The sequence below is a fragment of the Chlorocebus sabaeus genome, chromosome 15 (genome assembly GCF_047675955.1).
Source record: "Chlorocebus sabaeus isolate Y175 chromosome 15, mChlSab1.0.hap1, whole genome shotgun sequence".
NCBI lineage: Eukaryota > Metazoa > Chordata > Mammalia > Primates > Cercopithecidae > Chlorocebus > Chlorocebus sabaeus.
The window spans coordinates 3444133-3458732 of NC_132918.1; the positions used below are offsets into that span (position 1 = coordinate 3444133).

At 44.5% G+C, this 14600-nt stretch overlaps 1 protein-coding gene across 2 annotated transcripts in view; it reads left to right on the forward strand.

Moving 5' to 3' along the window:
• The first annotated feature begins 420 nt into the window (after nt 1-420).
• ETV5 (ETS variant transcription factor 5) overlaps nt 421-14600 on the forward strand; it is a 62646-nt gene continuing 48466 nt past the window's right edge. Inside the window, exons 1-5 of one of the 2 annotated variants that reach the window (XM_007971836.3) lie at nt 421-570; nt 3577-3695; nt 3831-3918; nt 4048-4095; nt 4189-4239. In XM_007971836.3, the coding sequence (XP_007970027.2) occupies nt 3651-3695; nt 3831-3918; nt 4048-4095; nt 4189-4239 (232 nt within the window). In that variant the 5' untranslated portion in view covers nt 421-570; nt 3577-3650. Of the gene's footprint in view, nt 571-959; nt 1054-3576; nt 3696-3830; nt 3919-4047; nt 4096-4188; nt 4240-14600 lie in introns of those variants that run through there. The other variant, XM_007971835.3, reaches the window with a different exon arrangement.

Genomic DNA, 14600 nt, shown 5'->3' on the forward strand with positions numbered 1-14600 from the left:
GCGGCGAGAAGGGAAGTAACGGCGGCTCATCCCGGCCTCGGCCCCTTTAAGTGCTTCACTGACTCAGCTAAGCTTCCCCCTCAGGTCGCGTTTTTTATGAATGAAAAACGTCCTTACATTCATTATATAAACAAGCCTGTGCTGATTGGCCAATGGCCCCCGGTGCATAAATTATGTAAAACAGACCCCTGAGGGGGTGGAGAGAGATGCATCGTTGGCCAATGGGGGCCGGAGTTAATGGGGCGGCTTGGTTGGATTTGCCCGCAGACAGGGTAAACAAGAGGTGATGGACAGCCGCGGGAACGGCCTCGGGCCAATGGGAAAAAGGCTGGGCTAGGGCCGCGGGCCAATGGCGGCGGGCGGAGCAGCGGGCCGCGGGGGGCCGGGCCAGCGCTCCAGCCTGGTTGGCAGCTGCGGCGCAGAGTCCAGCCGCTGGTGTGCGGAGCGGTTCACCGTCTTCGGAGCGGTTCGGCCCAGCCTTTTGCCCAGGCGCCCAGGCCCGGTGCGCGCGTGCGTGAGCGCGCCTGCGCCGCCGGGGCCGCTGCAAGGGGAGGAGAGCGGCCGCCTCAGGTGAGGGGGCTTTGCGGGGGCAGGAGGGAGATCCGAAGGGGCGTCCGGCCACGGGTCCGACAGGCCCAGCTGGCTAGAGTTCACGGGTTGATTCAGAATCTTCAAAGTCGGGGTGCAGTACCTGGGGTGACCCCCCCCGGGTTGACCGCCCCCTCCCCCCGCGGCTCGGTCCAGTTTGGTTCCTGGGAGGCGCCGGGCGGGTGCGGCTAACGGTTCCGGAGCGCGGGGAGAGCGGCTTTCCACACGTCGTGGGGGAGGCGCGCGGGAGCGCGAGTGCGGGGGCTCCCGAGTGGATGGGGGATCGCGGAGTTGCGAGGCTTTCACAGTCTCTGGAGATTCGAGAGCCCCGAGGGGACTTGGAGGCTCGCGAGAAGAGACGCTTGGCGGAGCTCCGCAGTTGGGAGGAGGGGGCGGGAAGCAGTTTGAGGCGAATGTCTGAGAGGCGCTGCCCCCCAGAGCACCGGGAGGGGGTAAATGACACAGGCAAGTGCAGCCTGCGGGGGCGGGGGTCGACTAGGAACTTACGCAGGCCTTGCAAGTTTCAGGTAGTGGAAAGTGGACATGCAGTCGCCCTGCTCCCACCTAGCAGGCTGAGGGCGTCGGGCTGTGCTGCGACTCGAGAAAAATCGGGGAGTACCGGAACAGCGGCCTGGGGGTGGTGGGGATAACACGGGTGTGGAGGGGGCAGCACCGAAAGATGCTGGAGCCTCGCGGTGGGTTAGGGTTCTGGCCGCATTTTCAGAAGGTGGAGAAAACTCGGGGCGGGGAACTGAACTCCTGGTCGAGGAGGGGGTGCCAAGGAGAGATGTTGGGGGTGGGAGGGATTGGAAGCGGTTGGTAGCGCCGGCCGCAGCACCTCGTTTTTATGAATGTGGGTGACTTTATGAATGAAGCGGGTTTCTTTCGTTGGCTCGCTGCTCCCTGCGGCTTTTTTTTTTTCTTCCCTTTTTGTGAATGAAGCATTGAGCTTTCTTCCTAAAACGCTGGGGTGAGGGGCCTGCGTCGGAGGCTGGGCGTGCGTTGGAAGTGGGGGCGGGGGCGCAGCTGAAGGAGTTTTCATGAATGGGGAAGGCTGGGAATTGGGTGGAAGTGTGTCTTATTTTGTGAATGGGGCCCAGCGCGAGAGATCCAGTTACAGCCTCTACCTGATGTGGCGGCCGCGGCTCGCTCTCCCATTCATAAAACCGGGCCCGCTGCGCGCCACAGGGGAGGGGCCTGGATCGCGCCGCTGCGCTGTGCTAAAGTTTTCCTGGGGGCACCCGGGGCGCGGGTGGTTGGGGGGGGCAAAGGAAGTGGTTTAAACTCCTGGATGAACTCGAGCCTTTCCTTCAGGCTTTTTAAAAAATTATACTTGGAATACAATTTTTCTAACGTTGGAATGTCTCTTTTCGGTTCGTTTATGGCAGTTTATTTCTTTTAATTTTTTTCGAATTTTTTTTGCTCTTCCGGGTGAAGTATTTCATCATGAGACTGAAAAATATCTCCCCCTCCCGTCTCCTACTGGTTGTCCCCTTCCCCCTAGTAAACATTCACAAAATGTTTAAGGCCACGATTTAATCTGACAGATATTCATAAGCGACAGAGCACACTCTTTCATGCCCCCTCAACTCACTGCTGAGGTTTCTCAAATTTTGTATACTGTTTGGTGGCATTTGAGAGAGGTATTATTCTGAACGTTTCTTGTGCTGTTTGGACGGGGCACGCAGGCAGGCTGGCGCGAGTGTTCTTCTAGGAAGTTACGAACTGGGTGCTATTTTGCTCCTCTCTTTCCTTTGACTTTGAAAATAATCTGATTCCTTGGGTCAAAGTGCTGAGGAGGAGGCTGGCTGTGAAGGGTTTCCTTGTATCCTGCTCACTTATGAAAAATTTGATATGCTACACATAGTGTGAAAAACAAATTGGATGGAATTGCTTACCGGGGAAAAGTTTCCTGTTTAAAATTTGTGTATATGTTAAACAAAAGAAATTAGCCTTTAAGCATTTTGAATTGCTTAGAGCTGGAGTAAGTGAAATTAATGTTTTTCCACCTTTTGTTGACTTAGCGATGTTTTTATTTGGAGAATAAAAGTGTTTAGGAAGATGGTACCTTCCTAAAATTGTTACTTTATTCCACTCACGTTAGAAGTTTTCTCCCTTCTAACCCCCCCCACCCCTTTTTCCCCAGACTCAACACTTAACCAGTCCTGAAATGAGTTTCATTTGGGGGTGGGGTGAGGGGTATGTCTAGAAAAAATGACTCCACTGTAAGAAACAGCCTAAGTTTTAAAAGACCTTTGGTAGAGATGCATTGTACCACATGCAGTGGAATTAGTTTTTTTAATCCATTACTTTTCATAGGCATTTTATTCTTTTAGAAGTTGGAGATGTCACAAATATCTCTGTAAGTAACCAGGGAGATATTTGTGACATTACAGATTGCTATATCTGTTTAGACCTCTTTTAAATAAAGAGTTGTGTGTGAAGATAAATATACCTCTGATCAATTTATTCTACGAACTATATATAGTGTTTTAACACTGACCTACAAAATGCTTTTAGAAACACCATGTATGTCAAGTGTTTAATTGCCAATAATTTGGAATACTTAAACCCAATTTCTCTGCTTCCTGACACTGTTCTGTTAAAAATTAAATTATCTCTTTTTTAAAAACTCTACTACAAATGCCCTGGAGTATATGACAGAATCTTGAAATCACCCTTTTATAATGAAAATAAGGGCTTTTGTTTTGTTTTGTTTTGGTAGAGGACAGACAGTAGCAAATCTGTAATTTTAATAATTTAAAAAACAAAGAAAAAATGATGACTGGGTAAATGGATTTGGCACGAAGTACATCATGTACCTCTGATACCATTAATCAAGCCCGTCTTTGGTCTGTAAAGCTTGCACCTTGAGTAAGTTTTAAGTACTTCGCAGAAGGGTAATAACTTTGCACAGGCCCTAAAAAAAGGCAATCTAAAATTGTTTTCCCCCCCTCTTAGTTAAAATCTCCCAAATTCATATTGCAGGAGGATCCCTTTTCCCCCAGAAATTACTCAATGCTGAAACCTCTCAAAGTGATATTAGAGACGCTGAAAGCACCATGGATGGGTTTTATGATCAGCAAGTCCCCTTTATGGTCCCAGGGGTAAGTTTATGTGGCTTTTGGTTTGTTTTGTCCTCCCTCTCCAATATGACTCTTCCCCCTGTTGGTTTAGTGAGTCGACCCCCTTTGGACCTCTTTACTACACTTGAGCCTTCACTTTCTGTTGGCCTCTTTCAGAAATCTCGATCTGAGGAATGTAGAGGGCGGCCTGTGATTGACAGAAAGAGGAAGTTTTTGGACACAGATCTGGCTCACGACTCCGAAGGTAGTAAAGCTTTCCCTGCCTATGTTGTAGCTTCCCTGCTCCCAGTGACAGTAGCATGTAGATTCTTCCCTGACTTCTCCCTAGCAGAAGAAATATCCTCATTCTGGGGTCTTCTGTTTTCAATTTCAGAGCTGTTTCAGGATCTCAGTCAACTTCAAGAGGCTTGGTTAGCTGAAGGCAAGTTTCATGGATGTCCTATTTTCCATATAAAACATTTTACTGTGCTTTTTAATAAAACTTAAAGGTCTAAAATAAAAATCTATTTTCCAGCACAAGTTCCTGATGATGAACAGTTTGTCCCAGATTTTCAGTCTGATAACTGTAAGTACCTTTCTGGTGATAGCACATTTGTTCTGAAATTGTTTGGTCTTGGATCATCCATGTCTAGAATATGCTTTTTTCAGCTATGGCCAGATTTAGACAGTAGTATGCATTTAGTTTCTTCTAATAATTCAGAATTAACCCTGAAAACTTTTATTTCTTATTAAAATTATTTCTAAAGTGTTTCTACTGTATTGCAGGTAAGACTTACTGAACATAATTTTATTCTAAATTTATTTTTCCTTAAGAATATTGTAAAGCTGACTGGGCGCAGTGGCTCACGCCTGTAATCTCAGGACTTTGGGAGGCCGAGGAGGGCAGATCACTTGAGGTCAGGCATTCAAGACCAGCCTGGCCAACATGGGGAAAGCCCATCTCTACTGAAAATACAAAAATTAGCCAGGCTTGGTGGCAGGCACCTATAATCCAAGCTACTCAGGAGGCTGAGGCAGGAGAATCACTTAAATCCAGAAGGCGGAGGTTGCAGTGAGCTGAGATCGCGTCACTGCACTCCAGCCTGGGCAACAGAGCAAGGCTCCATCTCAAAAAAAAAAAAAAAAAAAAAAAGAATATTGCAAAGTTTTAAGCTCAAAATTACAAATTAACTGACGTAATATGTATGGTGTTGGGCCAAGCATCTATTAATCACACATTGTTTTGTGGCTTTTTGGGGGTTTGTTTTATAAATTAAGTCCTTGATGTGAATCATGAACCTGATATTTCTCTTTTTCTTAAAGGTGCAGAAAATAGTTAATGGAAAACTCCAGTTAACTTTGGCTTCATCCAACAGTTGTCAATTTTGTCTCTACTCCTAAGCTGACAAGGGGTGGTCACAGAGTGGCCTGATTTACTCTTACTTTTCATGTAGTTGCTGTGGCTTTTCTGTTCAGAGAAGAGAAACTTTTCCTTAAAATGGCCACTAAGCGCTCATTACTAGAGATAAAATGCAGTGGGAAGCTCAAAAGATGGTTTTCAGCACTGGCAGGGGCATGGTTACTTTGCACTGATCATTTGGGGCTGTCTTCAACAGGTTTGGGAGCTTTTATGGTCTAGGCGGAGTTATCAAGGACAAAGCTGGCTGATGAAATTTGAGCAGCACAGGGCTGCTCTAGAGAGCATTAGTCACTGGCGAATGAGCAGGTTTAAGAGAGGCCTGGAGAAAATGCTGCCTCTCTTGAGAGTTGCATCATAGAGAAATTCATGTCTCTTAGTCATAGTTTATAATAGCAAGCACCTGAGCCATGCAAGGACTCAATTTCTCATTTTGGACCAACAGATTCTTCCCAGCTTTGTTTTATCTCTGGGTAGGTGGGTGTATGTGTGTAAAAATGCCACTGGAGAGACAGTATCTTCGGTCTGTCTCTAAGTAAAAAGCTGGGTATTCCAAATCTTTTAAATGTAAGAACAGAGGTAGCAACTAAACATTCCTTAATGATAGGCCTCATGTCCAAGGCACAATGCCATGAAACTGTAAAAGGGAATAAACTGTAACACACACATGCATGGTTACCTTAGCTTTGTCACAGCTTGCTGTGGATGTGTTCTATAGGAGAGTAAATGCATGTTAATTATTGCCCTTTGATTGCTTTCAAGTGATGGGGAAGCCTGCCACTGAAAGACTAAATAAAGATAACCCAAATTTTGTGTGTGTGTGTATGTGTGTGTGTGTGTTTGCAAGATGAAAGACAGGGTTTGTAATCCAACTTTGTTCTGTGTTGACAATTTGGCCCAGCCTTTCCAGTTCTTGCTCAAAGCAGCATAAACTGCAGTCTGTTTGGGAGGTGGCTTTCTTGGCAGAGGTTCTTTGAAATGCTTTTATGACACTTTTGTTTGTTTCTCTGTAACCCAAAAGAGTTAAAAGGGAGATGAGATGGCTGCATTCAGATTGATTGCATGTGCTGAAGCAAGGGTATGTTCTTTGTCAGCAAGCAGGATTTATATTTGGAGAGATTTTTATCTGTGGGAATAGGCTAAAGTGAAGAAATCAATAAATGTGTTTTAGCTCTTTAGAAATAATTTCTGCTCAGCAAATAGAATGTTCTAAGTTCTTTAATTAAAATTCTGTACCTTAAATGGAGGTAATTTGGGAGATGTTTCTGCTTACCAAGTATGATTTTTTTTTACTTTGCTTACTTTTTGTTTTAACTGCCTAAGGTTGAGCCTTTCTATCTTTTAAGGATATAAAAGATGGTTGACTAGCCTAGAAAAGGTCTTCTAATGGTTCTTTCCCTCTGACTTTATTTCTTGAGGTAGAGCTTCAAGAAGGGATAGATTCAAGTAGAATAACTTGCCTAAGAAGCGAGGCAAGAACACAAATGTGGGTGGTGCATATTTGAGCCATTCATTCTTGCTGTTATGTTTTCCTGTAGTTCAGACTGACAGCCAGAAGCATGAGGAGGAGCTGGCAGAGCCCACAGCCGGCTGCATGCACTTACTTTTCCATGAGCACTTTCCACAGCCTCGAGTTCAGGACCAGCTTCACTCCAGTCATTTTCTGGAAGAGCCCATGATTTTTTTCAGGGGAGGGAAAAAACTCATTCAAATTTAATGAAACCTTATGAGTTGGTTTGACTTACTTAACCAATGAATATAAGCCAAACTTAGATTTGCCAGGGGAAAGCAAACCTTTTTTTTTTTTTTTGAGAGAGAGTTTTGCTCTTGTCACCCAGGCTGGAGTACAATGGCGCAATCTCAGCTCACTCACTGCGATGTCCGCCTCCCGGGTTCAATCATTTCTTCTGCCTCAGCCTCCCAAGTAGCTAGGATTACAGGCACCTACCACCACACTTGGCTAATTTTTGTATTTTTAGTAGAGACGGGGTTTCACCATGATTTCCAGGCTGGTCTTGAACTCCTGACCTCCGGTGATCCGCCCACCTCAGCCTCCCAGAGTGCTGGAATTACAGGTGTGAGCCACTGTGCCTGGCCTGTAACAAATATTCTTACTAGTGGCCACTGGTAATAGACTTTCCTATTAATAATGATTTGATAATTTTCCATTGTATAGGTATAAATTTATTGTAAACATAAAAGAAAGAGAATAGAAATGTAGGTAATATTTTTATTTTGGAATGTCAGTTTTAAAGATTATGGCCTTTTTTTTTTCTCTAAACACTAAAAGTTCAACTTCTAAAGAGATTATGTTTTGTAAGTTTCTCAGAATTGGGTTTCCTGCCCATAGGGATACATCCTTAAGTCTGATTTGAGTGAAAGAAACCATTGCTTTTATATATTATAGAAATGCCCAGCTTACTTCTAGCTGTACAGATTTCACCTCTACCTCACACATATAGATATCAGTAAAGCATGGAAACTCCTAAAGGTCAAATTCAAGGGATTAGAATAGAAATCTATAGATCATAGGGATTCTACCAGTGTACCTCATTTTCCTTTGGTCCTAAGAAGTAACCCTGAAGATCTCAGATTGCTTGAGTTGGATGTCCCTTGTAGAGACAGTCTTGCCCAGCCCCCTCCTTTCACAACTATTTCCAAATAGCTGGAGAGACTGACCAGTAGTGGAGGCAAATGGGAAGGGTTAGGTGACGTAAGAAAAAGATAAATATTCTTAAAGAAGCTCTCACAAAGCTGCAGAGCCAGGGAGTAGGGGCATGTTCAAGTGTATTCAGGGCTCTCCATTATTTCAGATATCTAGAGATGGCGTTCAGGAAAGCATCAGGTAGACCTCTGGTTGTCCAATTCAGCAGTCACTTCTCTTCCTTCTATGATCCTGAGAAAGTTACTCAATACCTTGATGCTTTGAGTTTTTCTGTCTAGGATTTGGAAGAGAGAGAACAATTATAAAAGAAAAAAATTATTAAAAAACTGACATTTAGGCTCACACCTGTAACCTCAGTGCTTTGGGAGGCCAAGTCGGGAGGATCACTTAAGCCTAGGAATTCAAGGTTACAGTTGCAGCAAGTAGTGATCACACCACTGTACCCCAGCCTAGGTACCAGAGCAAGACCCTATCTCTAAAAAACAAAAACAAAAAAAACTGCCATGTTTCCTAGAAGACACCTTTAGTGTGTATACAGATAAAACTGTGTACATATGTCCTACATATGAAGAAGTGTTTGTGCATGTGTGTATATCTACGTAAGTGTGTATGTAGCTAAATGTGTACCTTAACACATAGAGCTACTAAACCAGGGAATCTGGGTCAGTGCATAGATGTGTGTACATCTTTACTACACATTTTCATAGAACTAACTATGCCTTGGATAAGACTGGAACTCAAGAATGTTTCAAAGTGGGGGTAAGGTGATGTGTTCCATTCATTTTTCTGAACTCTTTGGGTACTTAAAGAGTGTACTACTCGATTTTAGTATATATAAATAGCAGTTTTTTTAATAAACATTTCGGGTCTGATTTTTAATCTCACTTATTTATTTCAGTTATGATATTGTCAATATATACCTGTTAGCATCTTGAATAAGATATTTTATGCTGAGTAGAGAGCATGATAAAAATCTTATTTCAAAATCATGGCCTCTATACCAAATATAGCCTAGAGAATTGTTTTAAGATCCAGATGACCCCGTTTTCCCCTTGAAGTGTTCTTTTAAGATCTGTGTTTCAAAAAGAATGGAACAACTGGAGGAAGTACAAGTAATTTCCTAAGGACCAGCTAATTAACTGATAAAATCGACTTTTCATAAATACATTGCAATAGACGGCTGGGGAAATAGGATTAACTGTTAATGACAGCCCTTGAGCCTAAAACACATTGATCTTAATCCTGTTTCACGATGAGATTATTCAGCTGGATTTCTTTATTAATGTGTGAGGTTAGTGTAGTAGAGGCAGTGCCTTTCCTTTGGACAGGGTACATCATTTTGGTCTTTGGTCCTAGGTGTGGTGTAGCAAAACACATTTTCCTGCTTGGGCCACCTTATTCGAAAGGATCATCCTAAAGTCTTTTTGTTTGGCAAGGTAAGAAAGAAAACAGTGGGCTTTTAAAAATAAGAGGTTTGAGGGAAAACAAGGCCATCGGTTTATACTTTTCAGGAGTCAGTAGTTCTGAAGGTAGAAAAGAATGCTGAAGAAAGTCTGAGGAAAACATGGAGGAGAGATTCTCTGACTCCAGGTTTTACAGTGTTACTTTCAAAGTCTTTGTTAGCTAGCCCAGTACCTTACTGCTGGGAGGGTGCTAAATGATTTGAAATCCTTCCTGTTTTGATAGCCTCAAAGATTCCTAGACTCAGTATTCTCAAGGACCCCAGACCTACAGTACCCATTTACTTAAAGGAGCCATCTGTTTTACAAAATCTGCTTTCGTCTACCTTTAATTCAGTTAGACTTATTTAAACTGAATTTTTCTCTTACCCTTCTGTGTCTCTGTGCTATTAGCCATCTAACAAAACCCAGTAGGCTTACCAGTCCTTTGTATTTGGTGAGAAAGACTTGGGATGGGGAGTTACATCTGTGTCAAGATCACTTGTGTAGGTGCCAGAAGTAACAAAATCCTGGCATCCATCAAGAAATTACCATTTATCCCCTCCTCTTTCAGCATTCTTCAGTTTTACAAGAGTAAGACATGGGTAGCATAATGAAGCCGAAAATGTGTACTGTCTCCCATTTCTACCATCTAGTAGTATCATTGTTTTAATTTCAGCCCCAGAAAAAAAAGTTTCTTGTGGGGTGGGGTGTGTGATTCTCTGCGGAGAAACTGTTCCCTCCACACATTTCTTGGGTTTTAGTGGTGGTAAAGTACATCCAGCCTCAGAGGCTGACAGCCCCCTCTCGGGCATACGGCTGCCCTTGAGGCAGCTTGGGCCCCATCTGTGCCCTGGCACACAGTGCTTCTCCACTTGGAATCCAAGGAGCTCAGAGGCTTGTCATGTTGCAGCTCCCAGCTCTTGGACAAGTGCCAGGCATGCTGATGCCATTACCGGATTAGGTTGCTTTTTTAAAAATTCATTTTGTGAACTCATCAAGCTCATTTAACAGAGGCTTTGGTCGTCAGTTTCTATCATTGTCCTGTCCCTCTAGACTTGGCTTAAAGGAGTGGCAAGATACCAGGCCCCTAGTATGTGCCCACACTAGTTAAAGGGTGTATGTATAAATTATAACCATAATGTAAGTACACCTTTGGGCCTGGCAGGCAAATGACAGTGGGCTAGCAACTCAGATGTTAAAGGGAAAAGAATTCCACATAAGAGGACTCTGCATAGAAAATAAAGGGCGCTCCCTTGTTTAAAAAGAAAGAAACATCCAGGGAAAAATTGAAGCAGAGAGTGCAAGATTCCAGGGAGCAGGATAAGATCTAGTTATTAAAAGGCCAGGAGTTTGAGGCAGATCTCAAGAGCCAAGGCATGGATTGGGGATTCTGTGGTCAGAAGAACTTCAGAGAAATGCTTCCAGTGGCACTGAGCTCACTGGAGGGGACATGAGGGCAGGCAGTGAGAAGTATACATAAGACATTTGAAAAGAGTCAAATATGTGATGAAAAAAAGGAAACGACCATGAGCTCAAATGTGTCCCCTGCATTTGCTTTTCATAAAGAAGTATGCTTTTCCTTGAAATAAAGTCTGGTTGTTAGACCGGCTCCATCAGCTTTCCCTCAGGGTGATTATTGAAGGTTTGGAAAAAATACCTAAGAAACAAAACCAGTTTTTTTGCCTTGTACTTTGCAAAGTCTCGGTGTAGATTTCACCTTCCAACCTTAGATCTCCACATTCTTCCCTTTTGATGTCTCACGAGCATTCAGGAGGGCATTCCGAACTCTTCAGGCTGGATCCAAAGCTAAAAAAGGAACTGTGAAATTGTAATAGGTAGCTTGTCCCCTCCTCTGCAGCCAGAAAATCTAGTAGTGTCTCCAGAGCCCTCCTCCCCTGGGGAGGAAGCCAGGTGGCTCCCGGCGCAGCTACCAGCAGTGAATGGGAAAGAAAGTCTGGAGAGGCAGGCTTCCAGAGAAAGCTGTCCCCTAATGCAAACCAGCTTACCCTGGGGCAGGAGAAATACCACTGAAGTCTCTTTCTCTCAGCTGGTGGCTACAGCCAGATTCTGAACCGAGTGGCACATGATAGTTTTTCTTTTGCCTTTCCCCTTTTGCCAGAGGGCACTTTCTGACCTTACTTCTAGCGGACTTTTGCACACCCTTTCAGATTTCCACAAGGGTCTTGGCTATTTGAATCCTAGGAAGGGTGCACAGCAGGCAAGAGCCCCTGCCGTGTCTGAATTTCTTACATAAACACAGCGTACTGAGCGAGCAAGCGTCCCTGTGGCGACAGCTGGGCGCTGAGCACTATTAGGTCTGCCCCAGCTAGCAGAGCTGCAGATTCCCCCTCTTGCCTGAATGGAGCATTCCAAATTGGTTGTGAATGGAGGGCGGGGCTCACTTGCAGACTTTTTCAATGAATAACCAGACCCCATTGTGCAGCCTGTGGAAAAACAACCAACTCAAACAACACTGGGACTGTTAGAAATATGCTTGTGATTGGCAGCTTGGAGAGCCTCCAAAATTAGTTTCCTTTGGCTTCCCTGCTGCTCCCCTGTTCTCCAAGCCTGGGCTTAATGGGGTTTGAGTTTTCTTTTAAGTGCTCACTTTAACCCTTAAACTGCCGGGCTGATGGCCTGGGTTTCTGGGGAAGAGCTGCTGCTGACCTACAAAGCCAGTGAAGCCCACTCCCCTTTCTTTGTCTCTCATTTTAGACGGTAGCTGTCTAAAGGGAGTGATAATAGAGGAGAGGCTGGTTTAGCTTCCCCTGGAGAGGGAGGTGTTGAGACTTGATCTGAGGCTGTTACCCTTTTATCTCCTTCACGTGGGGTTGTGGCTTTAGCTCCCCATTGAGGATTCCTGCCTGCTCTTCTCCTCTGACCTCCAGTCTACTCCAGGCCTGAGTAGCCCAGGTGTTTGCCTGCCGCGACACAGACACTTCTTGCTTAGGCTTACAGTTTTAACATGGGGGAGACAAAGTTGTAGTTTCTCTACTCCTTTGCCTTCACTCCTGTTTAATTTTCCACTGTGGTCAGGTAAGTATCATTTTTTAAACGACCGTACTCAAACTCTGGTACTGAGCAATGAGGGAATCTCACTATGGCTGTAAACTCTTCCACTGGACACTAATCAAATGCAAAACCTCCCAAAATGAACATCCTTGGAAGTACCAGAAAAACCCAGCCTCTGAGCAACCCCCAAACCAAAGTAGCCTCATCATGCCAAAACTAGGCCAGGTTTTAAGGGTGCACGTGCCTCAAACTAGCATCCACCCTTGATTGATTGATTGATTGGCCAAGGGGATTCATTGGCCAAGGAGGTGGGGTGGGGGTAGTCTTGCTGTGTTGCCCAGGCTGGTCTGGAACTCCTGGCCTCAAGCAATCTTCCCACATAGCTGGGATTACAGGTTCGAACCACCACACCCACCTGCTTCCACACTTAAACATCCTCCAACATCTTACCCGGTAGCTCACCGGCAGCTCACAGATACATGTCCAGTGTGCTCTGTGGGATAGCCCAGGGATGTATGATGAGCATAAAAAGGACAATCAGTTAAAAGGCAAAACAAAACATAATCGTAATGATCCAGAGCAGCTTCCTCAGGATTTTAAAGAGCTTTTCTTAGTTCCTACTCTTCATCCTCACAACCTTAATAAGGCAGTTTGCACTTGTGTTTTGCCTCAAGGATTTTTTTTACCTTGCTGTAAATTGGCCTTGCAAGCATGCCTTCCCTTCCCTATTAAAAAAGAGCAGGCCTGGGCAGATTGTCCTTTTGTGAGAGAGTTTGAAACCTCTCAGGAGGTAACACTAGGTATCAGCTGTGTAGGAGGATGCTGATATGTGTGTTTCTCCAGAGGGACTGAGAAGGACTTCGCTTACATAAACACTTTCAGCTGAGTGCCTGGAAATGCTTTGTAATGGCCTGCAAGAGCACTTAATGAGGGTCTTTTATACTTTTTCCATAGAAAAGGTAGAATAGAAGAGGAGGGGATGTCTCTTCCACATGGTCACCCACAGTAAAGGCCAGATCCTGGAGCCTACCCCTAGTTTCCTCATCTGAATTTTAATAGAGAGTAATTGAGGGGGGATAACTTGGCTGTGCTGAGGGATATCTTGACTCGAAAAATTTCTGCTTCTCAACTCCATCTTCATTTTTTTCTTCCCCAGCAGCCATGGAATTTTATTTCTTGCAGAAGAAGGTGGAAACAGCATAGGGCTTTGAGAAGTATTTAGTATTTTGAAAACTAATAATCATAGTCCCTGCTTCCCAATTTTTATTCCTATTGAAACAGGAAACAAATCACGTTTCTTAGGCTCTGAGTGTCTGCAAAAGCAGAGGAGCCCTGTCACGTGTTTATGTCCGCCTCGGCCACAGCGCCTGCTCTGCACACTGTGGACACCTGGCGCATACAGCCCGCACACCACTGCATTCCCTACCACAGGCCCTTCCCATCCCAGCTGCCCCAGCCTCCAGCTGGTGGGGAAGTAACACTGTAAAGGGTCTCAAACCCAGAGTTCTGAGTCCTTGGGATGACCTTCTAGATAAATAGAACAAAAGCTAGTTAGGGCTATTTCTCATTTTCTGTTTCCTCTTTTAAACACATACACTAGCCAAGTGTTGCTAGGCTGCATTTAGACTTTGAGCAGCTAATGCTATGTTTCCCAGTAAGACTGCATGTGCTAGAGTGCAAGTCACAGTTTAGGCACCCTTGACGTACTTGCTGAGTTTCTGCTTTTAGGAGAAGTGGGGCTATAGATAGAAGGGAATGGTTCTGGGGGAAGAAACTCATTTCCCTAGGGTTTGGATTTTCTTCTGTCAGATTTTACGGATGAATTTTCAATTTGAAATTAAAGATAAGATTTTCGACAGTGCTTAAATCCTATTTCAAGTACTGTTAACATTTCACTTTAGTGCCAGTGTAGATGAGAATTATGTAAGTTGGGAGTAAATTATAGAAGGAATGTTAAAGCTTAAGGTTTAGTTTTGCAATTTTTTTTCCTTTCAGGAAAAATGTCCTGTTTCCCCTTATCCTGATTGCGTGATCCACTGAGAGCAGCCCTTCATGGTAAAATCCACTGTGATCGATGTAAGGGCACAGTAGAGGAAGCCGCCCTGTCATCTCTAATGAGTTGGGAGAACAAGGGTTTCCTTAGACCTCTTTCTCAATCTTGAAAGTAAAACCAATAGTTGTCTATCATATTTCTACAGGTTGACTATTAAAATTCTTTGAACAGCTAGCTGCCCAAGGAAAGTAGCAGAACACTGGTTCGAATAATGCTCAGATCCTCCTTTGGTGTAATCAGGCCAGTCCCTCACATTTGTATCCTGCTGGTCTCTTAAGCATAAAAGTAACCAACATGCCAGCTCTGTGGCTGTAGGTCTAAAAGAACCCAGCCTATGGTAGTCGAAAGGGGGCGGTGC